At 41.8% G+C, this 20,827-nt stretch overlaps 2 protein-coding genes across 7 annotated transcripts in view; one reads left to right on the top strand and one right to left on the bottom strand.

Annotated features, from left to right (window-relative positions):
* LOC135490699 (rho guanine nucleotide exchange factor 12-like) overlaps window positions 1-4,439 on the bottom strand; it is a 110,053-nt gene extending 105,614 nt beyond the window's left edge. For 4 of the 5 annotated variants that reach the window (XM_064776068.1, XM_064776070.1, XM_064776069.1 and 1 more), the window contains exon 1: window positions 4,339-4,439. In XM_064776068.1, coding sequence (XP_064632138.1) covers window positions 4,339-4,438 — 100 coding nt within the window. In that variant the 5' untranslated portion in view covers window position 4,439. Of the gene's footprint in view, window positions 1-123; window positions 158-4,338 lie in introns of those variants that run through there. The other variant, XM_064776073.1, reaches the window with a different exon arrangement.
* Window positions 4,440-16,513: 12,074 nt separating this feature from the next.
* LOC135491158 (U3 small nucleolar RNA-interacting protein 2-like) lies at window positions 16,514-20,441 on the top strand. Of its 2 annotated transcripts, none has more exons than XM_064776852.1 (10): window positions 16,514-16,628; window positions 16,832-17,045; window positions 17,303-17,370; window positions 17,602-17,770; window positions 18,026-18,243; window positions 18,475-18,575; window positions 18,790-18,987; window positions 19,231-19,376; window positions 19,591-19,670; window positions 19,842-20,441. In XM_064776852.1, the coding sequence occupies exons 1-10, from the start codon at window positions 16,569-16,571 to the stop codon at window positions 19,992-19,994; spliced, it is 1,407 nt and encodes a 468-aa protein (XP_064632922.1). In that variant the 5' UTR covers window positions 16,514-16,568; the 3' UTR covers window positions 19,995-20,441. The 2 variants fall into 2 exon arrangements, with proteins under 2 accessions (XP_064632922.1, XP_064632921.1); XM_064776851.1 differs by having other exon boundaries at window positions 19,588-19,670.
* The last annotated feature ends 386 nt before the right edge of the window (window positions 20,442-20,827 follow it).

Genomic DNA, 20,827 nt, shown 5'->3' with positions numbered 1-20,827 from the left:
GTCAGTACGCATCATTTGATGAAGATCCATTGAAACACGCACTGACACAATTTATGCCTGTCTAATATGTCGAACATCAGACTCATGCATCTTACCTACTTCACTGAAACTGATGACACTCACCACAGTTTTCCGACCTTGACCTTCTTCTCGAGAACTTCCGGAACAGTTGCATGACGGGACTAGTTGTGCGTTGTCTCCTGTGCCTAGGGTCTTCATCCCCCGACCACGAGTCTGTCACATGTCTCTCATACCTCCTCTGCGGACGGGTATCTTCGTCCCCGGAGGAGGACTCCAAACTCTTCAGAGAAAGGAACCGTCTCATGGTGACTCAATGCAGCAGTATAGCTGTATCCTGGGTCCGGGCGAATTTTCAGTGGAGCTGTCCGTAATTTTATCCAGAGGAGAATTTCTCCAAAGTAGTATAGATTCGGGTACTATCCGTGTTCTGAATATTTTTGCAACTTGAAGAATTAAGGAACCCTGCACTTCACCTGTTTCGACTTCGCAAACAAAATTGGCCCATAAATCAAAAACTGAACCTACACGAAGCTGTATCAAGAATGCAAGTGACGTCTTCAGTCTATCCTTCATCCATAGAAATTAGCAAGATATTTCAGAGGATGTTACACTAATGTAGCTTGTAATTGCTTGAATAATACGTTAACTCCTGTTTAATGTTGCTTATAATTCTGTTGATCGCCTGTATCCATTTATTTCTTTTACTGGATGAATTCAAAGGAACTCGTCCGTTCACCTGCCTCTTGTGCCTGTGCCGGCCTGGACGATAGTATACCAATATACGTAAGATTGGAAGCGGTAACACAAACTTGCAACGATTTTCCAATATATCAATATATTCAATTATTGTTATTATCGGTTCGCAGTAGAATTCCCGAATCAAATTACAATCAGAATATGTTTTTCTCCTAATTGGGCGCCTCTTTTGAACGGAGAGCAGTATATCACGAGATTAGGATGGCTGTTGAGACCTTTCGCAAGAAATCACGCGTGCGTATTGAAATACTAATGAAAGGGGTTTGGGTACGCGTGTCTGACTTCAATACGTATGCGTAGTATCCGTGTAAGTTCCGATTCTAAATCAGACTCTAAGGTAAGTGGTTGGCATGAGATCTCGCGAGAATATCCGAGAAGATAATGCACGCTGTTACCACAAACTGATACTGTTTCCGAACACTTACTATCCATTACCATTATTGTCTTTGTTATTCTGCAATCACGTTGTTACCTGTACTGGTATATTGCTTAGCAGCCTAATAAGAATATGAGACCTTGCTCCAGAACGATGACCATCACATGTAACTCTACACACTTTAATTGAATTCTACGACATAGTAAGTTTTAACTGCACTCCACGAAAATAATAAATCAGAGATGGTTATCAAATCAATCCGATAGGGTATCAACTGCAAACAAATGTTGCCACGAGTGATGTAGCAAGGTATGGTTCCTCGTTGACCTCTCCAATATTCCAATGTTGGTATTGCAATGGTCACACACTCAGAGGCATCACATTGCCCATTCCGTCATCTTGATGTAATCTTTAAGGCACTCAGTCAAAGCGTTTCTGGTTGAGAAACCGATTACTTAGAATCCGAGTAGGATTTGGTCGAGAATATGGCTCAACACGAGGTCGAAATAACTCGGACTGTGACGCAATGTGACTTTTTAGAGTGTTTGCGGGAAGCAACTTTCGACAATTGGCAGTAAACGTTGGAGCCGGTAATTGTAAATTCATCATCCAAGGGGGTCTTAAAGTCTGATAACCATGTCATTATTCCTAATGACGAATAAATAGTATTCCTTCGTAGAGTACAAACAACGATTCCACTACCACAGCCCTTAAGAACGATATATACCAGATTCGAATATTACATCTCTCAAGATATAGATGATATCGATCCTGTAAATCATTACCAATCCATTTCATGTTCGTCAGACAAATTTTCCTTTAACCTGATAACAAATTGCAATGGTAAGCACAACGCCACGTGAGATGAGAGGGTGCATCCATTATGTGAGTCACAGGGTACGGGACTATCAGACTGGCTGGAGTTGAACACGCTGCAAATCATGTTTAGGATGGCCAATCAAATTTACCATGTCTCATCATGACGCATCAACAATTCCCAGAATTCCCTGGAACCATCGACTCCAAAAATTACCTCAAAGGAGAGCGATGTTGGACTGACATCACCAATCACTAGATCAGAACTTTGTAAATCAAGTTTTAGAGCCAAACGGACAACAACATTATCCCCAATTCTCAAAAACACATCAACGAAACGTACCTCAATTTCCCCTTTTTCTGTTTTAAATCATTTCCTCACTTTGATCTGAGTTATCTGAATTAGTAATCAAATGACATTATCATGGTTCAATTGCTTTCAAATGCAGAATTGTCGCTGAATCATTGTCTTTCGCCCCGCTACACAATTAAGTTTCTTGGGCACAGAAGTTCTCGGTCTGATGAGCGGGAGCTGAGCGGAACATCAAAGGTTGGTCGTGACCCTCTTGTATCAATTGTCTGTACTCGCACATGGATCAAACGATTAAACTCAAAAGCCTTGTAAGCACATTGTTTTAACAATGCGGTTTATAGATAGGCCATCAATAAAAATGGCGACTGATATCTCCAGCTGACTTTGTGATCATGGGATGTTAAGCCATGGATCTCGAGCCTTCACGAGGAACCGCGTTACCCAACGGAATATGACATCACTCGCTAATCTGACTTGTTGTATTCAAAGCTGACCATCACGGCCAAACGTCCTTTGTGCACTGACAGTAATGGGAAACCGCCTATGTTGTTAGTGTTGCTGAAGGAAGCTGATTAGTTTCCGACTACTTTGGTTTGACTGCAGAGAGACAACCACTCTTGGTCATGTTTTTTTCTCTCGGTAATACCAAGGATCAATAAAGACTTGTCTCTATTAGTTCCTGGTAATACGTACATGTACGTGAAGATTTAAGTGGTCAAAAGCAGATCTAATGTTCTGTTTAATCAAAACGAGCCATACATGTAAAGCCACTGTTGTTCTTATATCTAGCCAATTATTCTGGTAGGATAGATACATTTAGGGAGAGCAATTTACCATAAACATGGGGATATAGAAGACATTGTTTGGTCCATATTTATAATCGTATTTGGACTCTTGAGGATTTAATTGACCTTCTCGACTCGGCAATATTGTCACCCATGGTTTTAAACTAGGCATACGCCTGAACTGTAAGACATGGTGGAGATGTCCTTGGACACATGAGAGACGTCATGACCGCAATTGAAAAGCACAGCCATAGAACTAGTATGTTGTACAGCGGTACCGAATGAAGGTGCAGGCCTACACAACACCTGTGGTATACATATCTGCGGTTTCAACAACTGACTCTTCATCATAAGCATATCATGGTCTCATTCCCAAATGAGCTTCCCCCTTGCTTGGGTGAAATGGTTGTTTTTGAAAAGGAGTTCAGTAAATAGAACATGAAGTAATGACCTGATGCCCTGGATGATGTTGCCGATGCATGAACTTTTAGCCAGCGCCGGGAATACTTCAACGACTTGCGTGCAGCGTTTCTTGATAAAAACATTATTAATATGTTCTACAAATACCTTTCAGCAATCTTTACCTAATAAATTACTTCTGCAGGACTTCTCAACAGAATGCATCATGTCTAAACAAATAGTGATGGGTTTCCATTAGCACTTCAGGTTGTTTTATAAGCAGTGCGAAATCTTGGAATGTGAGGGAAACCCTAGAAGGTTATAAGGTGATTATTTCGTTCGGGAGGTAGTCAGAGAAACGCTGTAGGTATGATAAGAGGAAGAAGAAACGGGTGACCTTTGTGAACCAACAATGGGCATCAAATTGACACGGTAGACAATCACTATATTTACAAACAATACGTCAACTTGTCGTCTGCATCCTTGATGCAAAAGAAAGCCGAGTCGGGAGGGAGGCATGATGGTAAGGATAGCTGCAGATTCACGCTGTCCGATTAAAGACAAAATCATTTCATTCGTACGCGATATCGCTCATGCATAACAAATTTTAGTTGTCGTATTCGCAGTTGATCTGGCAAATGGAAGGGGTGACGGGTGATTACATAATACGCTGTTACCCCTGCTGCCTGCCTGAACAACTGCAAAAGTATTGACTACGATTAGTTATGCATGAACGAAATCGCGTACGAATAAAAGAATTTTGTCTTTCGATTGGAGACTGTGAGATCGATCATAAGAAGCTATACAATTGAAATCGGTTGATAGAAGGCATCACCAATTCCTGCAGTGCTCAGCGAATCGAAACTGCTCACCTAAAATCTTTGGCGCCTTTTTCGTACCCTTGCGTCTTATGGAAAAGGAATTCCTTCTTCTCAGAATCCGTCTCATTAGACCTGAATCCATCACTGCCATTTGAAAACTATATCCATGAACAGCGAAAGCGACATTAAGAGAAATAACGTAGGGAAAACGCTTAAAATATCGCCAAAACAATAACAGTCATGGCAGTGAAGTTTCCTTGCGAACGCGAAAGAGTAATCACGCAATATATGATGGGCTAGAAGATGATACAAGAACAATGATACATCACTGTAAGCCTTACCCATCTATACTGTAATACATGTAGGTAGCATTTTCCTCATGATTTATTAGCAGCAATATACCAGGCCTATCGACGCCTAATGTTACAAGTATTCAAGTACCGCTACAAGCCCTTTTTATGTTTTCTCATGTTTACTGGGTACAGAGGCATACAATGAGAAAACGTGCAACAAGGTATATAACGCAGAAACCTCTCCAGGAAGGCTGCCCTATGAGATGGCAAAGGACGCCACAAAAGCTTGTGTCCTCGCGAAAAAAATACTGAATTGAGAGCGAACTACCAAATCCAACTCGAGGTGCTGGGTGTTCCTTTACTGAGGACATATAGATGTGTCCGGCAAGAGAGGTTCGGTAGAGAATGCCTATTGTTATAAGAAAACATCGTTGACCCAAAAACTAGGACTACTGGTCACATATACTTTGTAATATTCATCTCCAAATAAAATATATATAATGCAAAACAATAACTTTCTGACCTCTGCAGTTGATCAAACATTGAATGGCAAATTACAATATATGATTTCGATACTGTCATAAGCTCACTTGCCGTTTTCAATCAGAGTCAAAATTATTTTATTCGTACGCGATATCGCTCATGCATAACAAATTTTAGTTGTCGTATTCGCAGTTGATCTGGCAAATGGAAGGGGTGACGGGTGATTACATAATACGCTGTTACCCCTGCTGCCGGCCTGAACAACTGCGAAAGGAATCACCACGATTAGTTACGCATGGGCGAAATCACGTTTGTCTTTGATTGGAGACCGTGGTCTTTCAGCGAAGAAACGGAGTCATACTTTAATGACTTTCCAGGCAGCATCGATCAGCATTTCCTGCATACAGGCTGGCGTATTCGAAACAAGTCATCACGGATGGTTAACCAGACACGACAGCAAAAAAGATTGCGAATCTTTAAAACAACCCGCGCGGTAAAAGTGTAATCAGCTCGACCTACAAATGAAGCAACAGTACTTCATGCGATGATGGAGGATGTTTGACACCGTTTTAGAGTTGTATTACAACACAGCAAAAGAACAAGCAAGTACGTGATGGCATTCACCCAAATTTTTCCGTTTGCAGCGCCCAAACATGCCAAAGCCCTCGACTGTGTGAGCGAGAAGAAAGAAGAACGAATTTCCTCTCAACGTATCGCCATCTGCTAAATTCCTTTGGAATCATTCGATACGCCAGTTCCAACAATTCACCACTTGAAGGAGCTTCTTTTTGAAGTTGTTCTCTTTGGTTGTCGTACAGAACTCGAACTAACAGTCAAACTCGGGTTTGAGGTTTGTTTACCGCCCTCGGCAATCGTCCCATTGCCCTTTTCATGACAGGATGCTACTGAAACATTTCACAGGACGTGCTTTAAAGGTGGTCTACGCCGATCGTACTCAGCGACAACAATTAAGTATACTCAAGCCATGGCATTACTTGTCACGCTTTTCGATTTCTTTTTGATCACTCACAATTCTGTCCGAAGATGGAGGGACTGGTCCATATGCCTCCAAATTGTAAACAAAAAAGTGTAGATTCACATAAAGCTGTTTTTCTGAGGTAAAAATGAAAATAATTCCTGAAAAATCCAAATTCCCGAAAAATGATATAATTTTTTTTGATCACGGTTTCTAATCTATTGGATAAAGAAATGTCGTTCGGATTTTCCGATAAAAATTTTCCGGAATTTTAGTTTGCGGTTATTCGCGAAATTCGCGAAAATAAAATTCTGGCGAAATTTCGGTGGTTTGCAGTTTCTTTTTAATGACGGAAGAGAAAACGTATGGCACATTTGAATACGAGCCTACAACCTTCTTTCAAATCCCTAGTGTTGTGCTGGGCTCATATCTGTCTAACATGTGTTTGTGGGGTGTCCGACAAATAATTGGTGCTTAGGTATAACTAAGTAAGCATGTCGCTCGGTCAACTGCAATGGCATTCAGGTTCATGACACCAGAATACATCAAGAGAGAATTAGACCATCCTGGTGGAAAAACTGTCAAAATACTTTAGGAATCCAGGCAAAACAGGCCACCAAATGAAAGCCTTATAAGGTGTCTCTTATCTAATCTCGGACACGTTTGTACTTATACTTGTTGCTTTAATTGACACATTTGGTGTTTTTTTAAAAGTTTTGTAAAGTTTGCCACATACAGTGATAAAAGTACCACTTTTTAATCACAAGGCCTATACACAAATTGAAGGCTATTACTCCCTGGCATCGGCCAGGATATAATAAGCTTAGGTAGATTATTCTTCACCTCCCTTCCTCCTTTCAATATTGATCGACACATTACAGTTATTTGCCTTGAAGTGCCGAGTTGTCTTTCGATCATTGAATTTTGTTCATACCTTTTTTGCCGGCAATCCTTGGAAGAATGCGACGGCTCTTTTGTCAGATGAGGCGTTTCTCATAAGTGCCCCTAAAGAGATAGCTCAGCGGTGTGAGCATGATCAGCAGGGAAATGAACCAGATTTGCCAGCAAAGCCCGAACCTTTGAGGTTAATGACTAGAGTTGCAAACGGCCTTATTGGCCTTACACCTGAAACACTTTCGCCAAAAAGGCTCTCCTTGGGTGTATTATCGATTGCATTCCACCAGTTTAGAAATTAAAAGACGGTAGGAAACAATCTAACAGAAGGAGATGAAGGTTTTTCATCTGATTTTCACCCAAAGAATTTCTACTCACATTTATCAAGAAAGATGGAAACGGTTGTCTTCTTTTTTACTTCAACCGATCTCAGTGGAGGGTACGACATCTCGCGGCTGTGGTAACGGAAAGCCATCGTTTCTTTTTATATAAGTATCCTCGCAGAATATCATCAAGTTATACTAGTCTTGTAATCCAGTGATTCTATAAGATGACGATGATAATTCCTTGCGCACTGGCTTCGAAGTACATGAATGTCAAAGAACACACTACTAATAGGAAAATCATAACTAATCCGAAATATCGTCACAAGATCAACCGGAAGTAACCTTGCATCGGAGAAAAACTGACCGGAAGTCCGAAATGATATTCCGATATTATTGATCCCTTCTTTTAAAGGGGTTTATGCCATGTCATTCTTCTGTTCCAACAGCTAATGAATGAATGGTTCAGACCTCTTTTGGAAATTTTGCAATAAAATCGGACGATTTCGTTCGTGACTGCGTTTCTGAGCACTGGACAAGGTTTATTTACAAATTTTACGCAACAGTTAATATACCGTCACTGTCGACAATTAAGTGTCATCTTCTTGACTTGTAAGGCCTGCATAATGTTTGTATGACTTGATTCGTGTGTATTCATTGCACAATCCAAGGTGGATAAGTACAAAGTTGAACACAGTATCGCCCTAGACTACTTTTTGTCATCGAAATATGTAGAGAACTAAGTATATTACGTGCCGAATACCTTATGGGCCTCAATCACTTTTCAAAAGCATTCCATCTTACTTGTTGATATCAAAAATTCATTCATAGGAACTATAAAACGTGTGTCCATTACCAAAACCCCATTTTAAACTCGAGGGTGTGGTCCTCGAACCACTGCTCCCGAAGGACTTGGTCAAGGAACTATTGCAAAAGGTGCCGAGAGCTATAGGCAGGTTTCGCTAGCCATACAAACGACCAAGTACGAAGTATACGAAGATTCGGGTCGATAATGAAGTAAGGAGTACATTTCCACGACACTCTTTTACAAAAGGCACTTTGTGTTTATCGTAGACTTTTCGAAACCTGAGACCAATGGTATCCCTAAGTCTCTTGTGTGGACAATGACTACACATAGTATTCGCAGAACCAATTCAAGGAACAGACTATCATGCATCTACATCAACCACCGCCACAAAAAAAGAGAATTACTTTACTCACCACAAACAAGAGTACTAAACATCATGGTTGAGACTGCCTCCCATTCAAGTTGAGATATGCTTCGTTTGTGGACATATCCAACTCAAAGCAAGTCGGACAAATACAATATCAAAAAAAGCTTACATTGGAAGCGGCTTTAAAGCAAAACATCCTTGTTGATAAAAGAGTGTTTATGAAACGAGACAAATAACTTCCCCTTCAGGAATTGATATCTGCTGCACTGGCCAATGAAAAGCAATTTCAAATCATGACAAACAACTCGATTTTCCTTATTCCTCGCTGATAGCCTAATCCCTGTATTTTGTCCTCGATTGGGAACGGGTGAAACATGAGTGTTTATGGAGTGAACTGATTGCTCCGATGCAACAACCAAATGTAAGTTATATGAAGGAATTTATGATTTTATATAAGAGTTCATCAATAGTCTACGCCATGAAATGCATATAACAGCAATATTTGAATTGGATTAAACAACTTATCATGTTTACAAGCTATTGTCATAATGTTCTTATCTTCAATGAATTACGCTTGTTAAACGATACTTCATGGCTTTCTCGGATTTGTCAGAAATAAGTCACAGTGTTGGCTTGGGTTCGTGTCAAAAGTGATCTAGAATTGGAAGGATCAAAAGGATTACGGTATGAGAGATTATTGAGATCGAATGACGGAGTATCAAAGTCAGTGTAAACAAATCTCGATATCTGTCGTTACGTCTTATCCGATTGTTCCAAGAACCAACTACTGGCATTCAACCAATCCCCTACTATCACTATTGGAAAGTTGTCTGTCGTGTACCGGGTGGGGCATTTCGTGAACAGGACAATAAATGAACATGTTCTGATAAACATGCTGGACATCCATATTGAAATATTGGATCATACCTGAGCAAGCGTTAACTGACGCGCCCGTCAATCAAATACGATTGATTAAACTTTAGAAGGTAAAATACCGGCAGAATTTAAGGCCATTAAGAATTTTCAGGATGGCTCGGTCTATTTTGACCAAATGGAATCTCCGCGTTAACGTCAATTCAATATTATGGCGGAAGAGACAGACGAAGGGGCTTAGCTGAATGAAAACAAAAAGGTTCTGTCAGTGAACATTTAGACAGCTCGTGTCAGCTTAAATAATAACTTTGAATATTCGAACAGAGAAATATGGTAGCCTATACTTCTTATTCGATTTGGACTTCTACTTGTACGAATCCACCCACAAAGATCTGACGAGAGATAAGGATATCTTGAACTACCCTAAAAACTATACCATGATAGAGTATGAATCAGGGGGTTAAATATCCATTGTTGAGGTTAGTTCTCATCTTTAAAGGCATACTAATGTATCATTATTAACAAGGATTCATTAGGGCATCCTTGTTATTACCCAGGAGAATCAATATCCTGTGAGAGACATCATCGGGCCGGTTAATCCAGGAGATGGTACCAAATGTTTATCCGCTTGTTCTACACTTGATATGAATAATTTATAGGAAACGTTTTCAAAGTTTTTCAAAGAATTTACAGTGGAACATATATTCAAAATACCAATACTGGCAAGTACACCGACAAGGAGAGTGCGATGGCACAAACGGTTGAGCCTTGTGATCGGGAGGTCACGGGTTTGATACCCGGCAGGTCACTTTGTAACTCTCCAATTAGCCTGAAATTCCCTTGCGTGCGCTAGATTGTGGCTGCCCTTGGTTTCTCAGAAAGGTTTTCTGGATTGGCTTTATGATATTTAGATAGTACAGTCACAACGCTATTAGAAAATTTCTCATCTGTTGTCTGTTCTAAAGAAGCAATTGAAAACTTCTGAAATAAGAATGTCTTAACACCTGGTATTTTGCTCTCCACGACATTTTTGAGAATCTAAACAACAAAACTTACCTTTGTCACGTCGAAGAGCTGGATACTTTCAATTCCGAAAACTGTTTCGATTCAAGACGTCGTTCCCATTCTGGCCTAATCAGTGACCATCAATAGTTTAACCGTTTTTGCGGTAATTGATAAAGCGAAGGTGATCAGAGGAAAAAAATGTCAAACCACCCAAGACTTACAACTGCTTTTAAGGGACAGGTATAAGTTGAGCGCCTAATTCTCGGTGAAAAACACGGTAATCCAAGTGCCAAAAGCGTCATCCCCTTTCTACGCAGATGTCTTTCTCTTTAATCTGTTTTCTACCTAAAAGTCGAGTGTTTGTGTTAATAGCTCTCGGATCTACTCGATAAGCTGGTAAACAAGACAATCATTCAAAAGGACTGGCCGTGTTTGGAAGACCCTTTCGCGTAGAGACCACAAGGGAAGCCAGCTAGAACTAACAGCGCCAACAGCCGGAGGCCAGATTGGCTGGTGAAAGGACTATTCAAGCTGTGCATGTACGTTAAAGCCCAAACTCATTGGTGGCCTCTTAAACAGAGGACTTAATTTGTTTTTAGACAGGGTTTAGAACCCGGGACCAAGAGCAGCCTGGCGCTTCATTCATTCGAAAAACAGCCGAAAGCACTGTGAAAAACAGGCTGTTTTCTTATTGAATACAAGATAATATTGTACAACACTGCAAGGTGGCAAAAACAGAAAGACCGAAATTGGCCAACGGACAGAGGATACATTCATGGATACAAGTTAGAATATGTCACATCAGCATAATTAAGATACCCTTCACATTTTTGACATGCGACCAGCCGGACGAGGTGCCTTTCTTAGAAGAATATTGAGAGTTTCCTGATAAACCAGACAATAGCATGTATGGATCAGGAGGCGTCTTGATCAATGTAAGGCGGTTGGAAATTTCTGTTTTATTCGAGTTCAAATCAAAAACTCGTCTCCACTGCCGGAAATATTCGTATCGTATAGAATTTAACATTACATTTGTCTTGAGCTAACAACCAGATGAACCAGGCTGCAATCAACCCATTCAAACTCTTCAGGACCCCATACTGATATGACTGAATGCGCTACAAAATGTCCAAATTTGACGTTTTAATTCAACTATTGGTTTACCATTTTGGTTGTTAGGGACTTGACTGGGCGTTGAGAGCACTGCACTCTCCCGGTCTGTTTCCATACTGTGGAGTCACAGCATACCAGTCACACATAGCGGCGAATCAATAACTTCCGCTGAGAGACTCGGGCCGGGTTTTAAAGTCTGAAGTTGGATGATAACCGGTACCATTCTTAATTATCAGACTATAAACCCCAAACTAAGATGTTTTTAACTTTTAGTTTGATCTCCAGCCTCCATCCCAATTCTACATTCTACATTTCAATCCTCCAACGCCCACAACCGGCCGCGGCCTACAAGTGACGCTGCCAAGTATGTCTTTATTAACAATAGCTCGTCTTCCCAAATTCACTGCAATGAATCTGAGGAGGACAGGTCCTAATGTAGTTTGTCGTGATCCCTAAATTGAGAAAGCGGCTCTTGTTGGCTTTACCGTAAGGTATGTAAATCATCATAACTCGCGAACAATATGTCCCTGACAATTTGATGATGATGACCCTTAGTGATACCTACACACCTGGTTCTCATTAGGTTTCAACTAATCATTGATCTCCAATTGATTTTTTACTTAAATCATGATGCGCCTATGCTTAACTATAGCTAGAGTATTATCAATACATTCATATCATAAAGCATTCAACCAACCGACCTTTTTGCTTTTTGCCTCAATCATGTGCACTATCTTTGAACGTTATTAGACCAGAGTCGAACCAGCGCCGACCTCTCGCATGAGGCACTCTCACCACCAGCATTAAAGGACCACAGCGCTGAGCACTGAACTCCATGTAACAAGGCAAATCTCCATCTATCTCAAAAACCTTTCGTTTCGCTGAATGAAAACCTCTGTGCTGTGCGTATTGTGTTACCGGCCCGATCAAAAACCTTTATTTCAAAGAGAATGTACCCTGCCAGAGACACTTTTTGGACTAAGGCATTCGACCCCATCCCCATCCCCAAATGTGCTTAGGTAGTTGTAGGGGCGTTTGCTACATAGGTTATTGAAATTCTTGACTAAAGGAACCATGAGGTCAGCAAAGCTTGCTTGATGGCCCTTGTCATGTAACATCCGTGGGTGCAACGATTCCAGGACGCATCACCGTAGGCATGTGTGATGAAGTAGATAAGATACTCGGAAGTTCTCAGGGCCTGGCGAAAGGTATGAAGCTCCTACCGAAGCGATGTTAAAACAAATGGACTATTGTCGATATTTCGGCCTACCTTTCTGCAGCATCGTCTCATAATGACGAGTCGCCTTCTCCATCTTTGTAACGTCTTCGCTCTTTCTCCTGATGGCGCCTCCACTTGCCGGAGCGACAGTCGGCACAGAAGAGTCATCCACTTTCTTAAACTTACTATCCAGACCATTGTAAGACTTGTGTAAGTTCCTCGAATTCATTTGGAAACTATAGAAACTTCTATCCGAATATTCTTTAGATTCCTGACTATCGTTGTCCGGTTTGTTGGAGTTGTTTTTGGGCTCTTCGTCTTCCTCGAGTATTGTGCCACATTGTTGCCAAAATGGTCCGTTGTTCACTGGAAAACTTCCATTATCTACACTATGGCGTCTTGGGATGACGTCATCACTACTTTCCTCAGTGCTGCACCCCAAAACTTTAATAAAACCCGCACCACTATTCAGAGAGATGCGTTCCTCGTAGGCATAACTCTGTCCGTGTTCCACCATCTCTAATCCAGATTCGGCAGTTCCAGGACTTTGCCCTTCTATCATTTCCCATCGTATTTCCTCGGACATCTTTTTTTCCGGTGATGGCGCTCGTGACTTCCGTCGTGGCAGATGTGGTGCGGGGAACCGGGCTATCCCCTTCAGTTTCTTCTTCAACTTGTTCATCTCTTCTTCCTTGCCTCCCGGGTCAAATGATGTAACTGTGCAAGATGACGTCACTGACGTTGAATCCTCCAAAGTTCCGTCAGAATCGCACAAATGTTCAGTACTGCTGAATGCTTTATTCTCTGCTATAGGAGTCGACCTCGTCGTTTCGTAGATTGCAGATGCTTTGCTTAGACAGCTTGATGTATCTGTACTCGATTCGTCTGCTCCACTGCCCCTTTCCAGGCGAAGCATCTGGTAAGATGGCCGCTGTTGATATCCGCCATTTTGACAATCCTGATCAGAACATCTTTTGCCGCCATCAATCGAGACATCCAATGAGTACTTTTTCACTTTTCTTTTTCGCTTTGATGACAGACGTATGCGGCTTGTTGATGTGCTTTTCTTCCTCTGGACATTAGAAGAGATTTCTGGCGCACCGGCGGAGAACTTTTTCGCGACAATCGAGGACCCTGGCCTAACCAAACCATGCCCAACTGATATTCCGGCTGCGGCATACCTGTGGGGCAAAAGGCTCTGCATCTGTGGTTTGCGGGTTGCAGCCACTTCTGTATTGATGTCACTACCCTCGACACGCACTTGAGGACCACCAAGATGTAGCGGTGGACGATAATTACATTTGCGGTCTACGTCATCAAAATGTAGGTGAATGTTCTCAACAGGACGGAAGTCGTTGATATCACGAATGCGATTGCTGCTGATGCCCTCTGGTCGAGTGCTCCATGTACTTTCCGATCGAGTTTCATCGGTTTGTGACGTAACGAAAGATATCTCCGAATAGCTTCGGCAATCATCACTATATTTGCGCTGGATTATAGAATAATATTCCGTCCGCGAAGGATTCAGTCCATTTTCCTGACTTTGAGCGGAACAGAAACTTCCATCTGGTCTCTTCTGATAGAACTTTGGATGTTTTTCATCCGCCATGACACCAAGATGGCGCCGGTGGTAGACGCCATTGACAATGACGCCATTGTGACCTTTTGGCGTTCTCTTTCTGTGGTGAACAAGGCTTCCTCGGTGGCCCTTTAAATCATGAATGATCGAGAAACAACTCGCTTGAATTTCTTTCAGGTTTCTTTTCTCCATTTTGTTTTTCTGTGAGACACTTTGGCCAACGTCCTATAATCACAATAGCTCTAAATTGTCATTCTGGATTTGCAACAATCCAATGATGTTGAAGGAAATGAGGAAGAAGATAAACTGTCGAGACTTGAAGCAATCCAGCCGCGATGTTGAAAGAAGCCTAGAGTAGGTGGACTTTTTGACGAGGAGCAATGCAATCCAATGACGTTGAAGGAAACCGGAATTATAGGCGTAGATGAACTTCTGATTCACCTTTCACACCACGTCTAAAATAGATGAAAAGAAAATGTAGAAGCAAACTTGAAGATACGGTTCCAGAAAATAAACAATCTTGTCGGGGCGAATTCGCCAGACATAGGCCAACCACTCTTCCTAGTTTCCTCCTCGGTCGTTCAATATCTATAGTATTCTTTGTTTTCATGTGTGTAACCTGGATATGAGACTAATTCACCCAGTTTGTCAATTTCAACATACATGTAGATAACATCATTAGATCAAGAATTTGTATTTGATAAAATATGACCATGAAGATTCAAGTCAAGTCGATAACGATTGGGCCCACGGCATTCCATCTACAAATGAACCTCTTTGTCACAGATGGTTTGAAGAAGGATTTGCAACTGCAAGTTAATTAGTGCTGCCACTGCGGCCCTGCGATGCCTGACTTTCATTACAGAGTAAACGCGGGTGATCAAAAGCATGATGATGTTAGTCGAAACAACGTCATCACCCCTGTTTAAACCTTCCCAAGCTACGACATCTAAATTGAAGCAAAGGCGTAAACGACGCCATACCCAGTCCAGGGATTTCATGACATTGCCAAGCAGATGTCGCAGTACTTCACCCACAGCAGGAATTCTGTATGAGCGTTCCTAAAATACACTCAATCTTTATCAGTGAGTGTAATTTAAAAGCGTTCCAAAGGTCTGCTATGGGAAGATGAAGTGCTTACGACACAAATCGAGTAACTCCACTCACCTTCAAAAATCGGAGAGGTCAAGCCCTTTGATTTTAGCCAAGAAAAGCAAACCTCGAGAGATCCAGGCCTTAACAAAGTCAGTTAAGTTGCTTGGCTTTTCATATATATAGCTTTTGAAATGCATCCTACAAAATTGCTCTCTATCCTACATGCTACAGGTGTAACGCTTCAACCAACTCTGCAAGGACATACACCCAAATTAATCAATTCACCCATTTACGCTGTACACTTATCAGTGTTTACAGAGTTGCAGTCGATACAGTTCCAACCTAAAATATCGACTTGCTAATGTTAGAACACTTCTAACAAGGCAATCTCTCAACACCAGCGTGCCATCGACTGACTCTAATTCTGCACTCGAGGTACTCCAGTTGAGGTTTATTCGGCGGAACAAATTTTAATAATTCATCTTCTTTTAAATTCATGAACAGGGATACTCTACTCTAGGTAGGGCATCTACTCTAGGTAGGGCATCTACTCTAGGTAGGGCAGAGTCGGATGTTCCTTGTCCGAACGGATATCCATAGAAAAAGCGCATGCGCCACTTGTCCTAAATGTTGACTCTGATGATCTTAAAATCCACTAGTAAGTGTCAAGTTTTATTTATAAAGATCATATTTTGTCATTTATTAATAAAATAAAACGTTTTATGGGAGAAAGCGGCACTAATTCAGCCTGAATAAGATTCACAGTCTGAACTGCCGACACAGTTTATTTATGACGTAGGATTGTCAAAACCCTGAATCTCAGGATGCAAAGTCACCCCAGTGCCGAAATGGAAAGGAACGAAATCAGCGCCTCTAGTGTCAAGAATGAACTCGCCCCAGTTCGTTGTAAGGAACGAAATCAGCGCCTCTAGTGTCAAGAATGAACTCGCCCCAGTTCGTTGTAAGGAACGAAATCAGCGCCTCTAGTGTCAAGATTTCTACTTCGTTCCATTCTCCATGCGTGGTCAATGGTGATCATCGATGCCAAGCCTGTCTCACTCGACCTACTGTCGACTCCGTGACAATTTCAGCGGGTGCATGTAAAATTGGACATTTGGCCCGGCGCCCGGGAGATTGACTTCGTCCCTCTTGGGGACGAACTATTGGTCTACCCTGAGTTGAGCAAGACTTTCAACATGGCGGCTACCATATAAGCACGTTTTTCGCAAATTTGTTCTTTTTTGTTCTTCAAAATGCCATTTTTCATCAGAAACAAGAATAAATCAGGCGTGAAACTTGCACAGAAGCGAAAGGTTATTGCTATAGACACTTTATATCTTCTTGTTTTCACTGAGAAAAGAGCATGCGATGTGCTGTGCAGACTATACTCGACAGGTCTTGGCCAGGCATGTGGATTCCCACTGCGCTGGTACATCAATATGATTACTTATACTGGTACAGATGGTAAGACCACATTTGACTTTTAAATGTGATCTTTTTTCATTGGTTCGTTCAGGTCAAGGGTCCTACAGAGACCACAGGCAGTTCGGATGGGAAGAAAAGGAAGAAGTTGACAGCCCCTGAGGGTCTAAATGAAGAGATAGAGAGTGACTCGGACATTGCAAGTGATGCTGGATCAGTGAGCAGTGGTAATGAAGAGGAAGTGGAAACTGCCCAGGAAAAGAGGCTGAGATTGGCTAAGCAGTACCTCGCCCATTTGGAGAAGGAAGGTAAGACATACAATCCATCAGAGGCTTAAAAGAGGGCTAAGTGGTTGTATGCATTAGCTCAACCTTCCACAAACAACTGCCGTAGGTCAAGGCTAACATGCCAGAGCTGCTGCAAGTAGAGACTAACATGTGGGGAGTGGGTGACTGTAGTTCCTTCACTTAACACCAACTTCTAACATAGAAGCTAGCAGATAACAACGTCTCTGGTGAGTTTGCCGAATCTCTAAATGTTTGAATGAATCTGTGTTTATTTTCAGAGGCGGAAAAAGAAGATGATGATGCTGCTCAGAGAGATTTGATTGGCCACAGACTCCGGGAGGATGTGGTGAGTTAAGAAAAATCATATTCATTGGTATAATTTTCTCAGTCCCTTTATAGAATCTGTTTCCTGTGTGTTCTGCTTCTGATACCTGCCAATGTGAAGCTGAAACATGAAAGTCAACAGTTGTTGCCCATTGCACTCATGATGATTTTCTTTGCTTAGTATGCTCCAGTTTTGGCCCAAATTTGGTGCATTAATTTGGAAATTTCAAACTCTTACTTTCCAATGTTTCAGCTTGAGCAGGCCGGGAAACTTTATCGACAAGTTGCTGCAGAATATGTCCCACCATCATCTGATGATATCAAAGTTCTCCGAGGACACAAACTTCCCATTACATGCCTTGTAATTTCACCAGATGCCAAACATGTGTTCACTGGCTCAAAAGATTTTACAATTATCAAATGTAAGTTTAATTAGTTGGATAACAATGGCTTATGAAGTTGGTTGCGACAAGTGTCCTTGGATTTGGGCCTACTCCGATCCATACTTTGTCATGCAGTAAACATTGGCATTTGCTATTTTGAAGATATCGTTATGACAATACCAGAGAGTAGTCAGAATACAGAGGCACCTCAGGTGGCAGCTTTGATTAGGGCTGCAGGATGTACTCAAAAGCAATGATTAAAGCCAGATTTGATAGACAACCAGTTTTTTTTAGGGGATGTGGCTGAAGGCAAGAAGATTCACACAATAAAAGGTGGAAAGAAGGGTGAGGAGGAGACACATAAAGGACATTGCTCTCATATTCTAAGTTTAGCAATTGCTTCTGATGCTAAGTTCATGGTCTCTGGAGATAAAAGTAAACTGATTCACGTATGGAACCCAGACACATGTGAACATATCAAAACACTGAGGGGACATCGAGATGCAGTATCTGTAAGTATTAAGGTCTACGAGTTTACTGTCATATGGTACAAGAGATCAAATGCTGTTGAGTCGGCTCAGTAGGTGACCTAGAGAAGACAGTGAGAGAGAAAGAGTTGAAGGAAAAGGCCAGTCTCTTTGCAAGAGTACAAGTGTATGTGAGGAGAACATTGAAAACAGTTATGATAGATAAAACTAGGTTGTGCCTTGTGGTTTAGGTGATGTTTGTATTTAATATTTCAGGCTCTTTCGTTTCGGAATGGCACCCACCAACTCTACAGTGCATCACATGATAGATCCGTCAAAGTATGGAACCTGGACGAAATGGCCTATGTGGAAACATTGTAAGTGGATAACCATTGTGTAGTGTGTGGGTGTAGTAGGACATGAAAGGCAAAGATACCTGCCCAGAATCTCACACCATCAGTGGGGATTGAATCAGGGACCTCCTGACCGCTAGTCAGCGACCTGAACAACTACACCACCACGATTCCTTTGTAGCCTGTGAGCTTTCAAATCTACTGACTAGGTTATATGTTGTCTCTTATCTTATTCTAGGTTTGGTCACCAAGATCATATCACAGCCATCGACAGTTTATCTCGGGAACGTTGTATCACGTCAGGAGGACGAGACAAATCAGTGCGAGTCTGGAAGATCATTGAGGAATCACAACTGGTCTTTCATGGACACAATGGTTCCATAGACTGTGTCTCATTGATCAATGACAGTCATTTTGTTAGTGGTGCTGATGATAAGTAAGTTGAGTTAGTTTCTTGATGATGAAAAAGATCCTCAGACATAAGCAATTCAGCATGTGGTAAGAAATACTGTTGACAGAAAACATGAACTATGACCATGTTAGCCCTCAACTGTGGGGCGCGACTCTCTAGTTGATCACTTCCACCGGCAACCAACAACATGTACTAAGACCATGTCAGCCTAGTTTTATCACACATGAGAAACTGAACAGCTCAAGTGTATGTTGTCCATTTTTTCAGTTCCATAGCTTTATGGAGCGTCCTCAAGAAGAAGCCAGCACACACTGTTCAGAATGCTCACAGTGGTGCAGATGGGGACCAGAATGGCAAGGAGAATTGGATATCTGCAATAGTTTCACTCAAGTACACTGATCTTGTTGCATCAGGTAAGATACAAGTCAAGAAAAAAGCAAGTACATTAGATGCCCCTGTTTGAGATGCCCTTTGGACTGCCGAGTCCTGTCCTTATGGATAGGGTGTCCTTGAAGCCAAGATGTCCAGCTTCAACAAGTCGGCATTGTTCTGTACATGTTCTTATAATGTGATATGGTTGACCTTAAACCAAACTCCATTCTGATACAGTTCTGTTTTTGTTAGCAGGGTCCAGAGATGGATGTATCAGGCTGTGGCAAGTCTCTGAAGGATACCGCTCACTCAAGCCTTTATTCTCAATACCTGTGGTAAGTAACAGAGGACAGTCGAGTGAGGGTGAATTGGAACACAAGCCTGGGAGCTGCTTTGTCCTTTGTTTCTGTGTTAGTGGCGACTCGAAAGCAGTGTTACTAAAGAGTATCATCCAGAAATGCCATTCTGATTTCTCCTCTTATAACCAAAGAAACTTTATGTTTCAGGTTGGTTTTGTGAATAGTCTTCAGTTTTCACCCGATGGTGGATTGCTCATTGCTGGTGTCGGACAGGAGCACAAGTGGGGGAGATGGTGGAGGAAACCAGAAGCTAAGAACTCTGTTATTGTAATCAAACTCAATAGAGAGACGAAGAAATGAAGTGGGTGTGATTATTAGCTGAAGAAAGAGGACATAATGTCTTGTGTTAACTTGCGTCCTACTGGATGTGACCGAGGAGGTGTGAAGTGGTTGTGATTTTTGTCTTCAAGTCTCCCCATTACATACATGTATTCTGTCAGCAAAGCCAAGTATGGCGTGTGGATGTATGTAATTGTATCATTGACTCGACTCTGTATGTACAGCATATGGTTTTGATGGGGAAAATGACATATTTATGGGGGGATTGAAAATCTCTGAATCTTACAGTCCCAAGTTTAGTACAAGATTTTCTGGCTGGAGGAATAGTTGTGAAAGAAAGGTCACTGTAGTCATTATTGTATGAAATGTATATAAAGTGGGAAGAGAAGCACTGCCAAGATTGGTCTGGCCAAGGAAATGTGTCGCTGCTTCTTGAAAAATGAATAAAAGTATTGTTTTATAACTGAAGGCGTCTCCTTTTGCATTGAATCAGTGGACGGTCTCAATCAACCAGATCCTCCTAGATTGGGAAAACCGCATGCCCATTATGATACCCCCCCCCCCCCCCCCCCCGCCCCCGAGGGTGAAGGAATTTGAGGCTGACCTGACCCTTGCACATGATCAATGATGAGAAGAGGGGTATGGCAATGTCCCTGGTGTGTAATACATGTACATGTACAATGTAGGTTGGGGACTAGACAAGGGAAGTTGGCCAACTGTGCAATGCTACGATCTTCGAATTCTGGCCTCGGATATAAAGGGCATTATGGCATGGTGCTTTCCCATGGTCTTGACCCAAGAATGGGAAACAGCAGTAGACACTGCTGTGAGTGTAGCTACGAGACATGTACGGA

Source organism: Lineus longissimus, chromosome 7, assembly GCF_910592395.1.
Source record: "Lineus longissimus chromosome 7, tnLinLong1.2, whole genome shotgun sequence".
NCBI classification, from domain to species: domain Eukaryota; kingdom Metazoa; phylum Nemertea; class Pilidiophora; order Heteronemertea; family Lineidae; genus Lineus; species Lineus longissimus.
This window is presented reverse-complemented; position numbering and strand designations above follow the sequence as displayed.

What these genes read in the sequence shown, in the direction of transcription:
- LOC135491158 (XM_064776851.1), top strand. Translation starts at nt 16,569, where the DNA reads ATGCCATTTTTCATCAGAAACAAGAATAAATCAGGCGTGAAACTTGCA. An exon ending in AGATTTTACAATTATCAAAT is followed by an intron (nt 17,771 to 18,025) that starts GTAAGTTTAATT and finishes AGTTTTTTTTAG; the next exon opens with GGGATGTGGCTGAAGGCAAG. An exon ending in CTTTATTCTCAATACCTGTG is followed by an intron (nt 19,671 to 19,841) that starts GTAAGTAACAGA and finishes TTTATGTTTCAG; the next exon opens with GTTGGTTTTGTGAATAGTCT.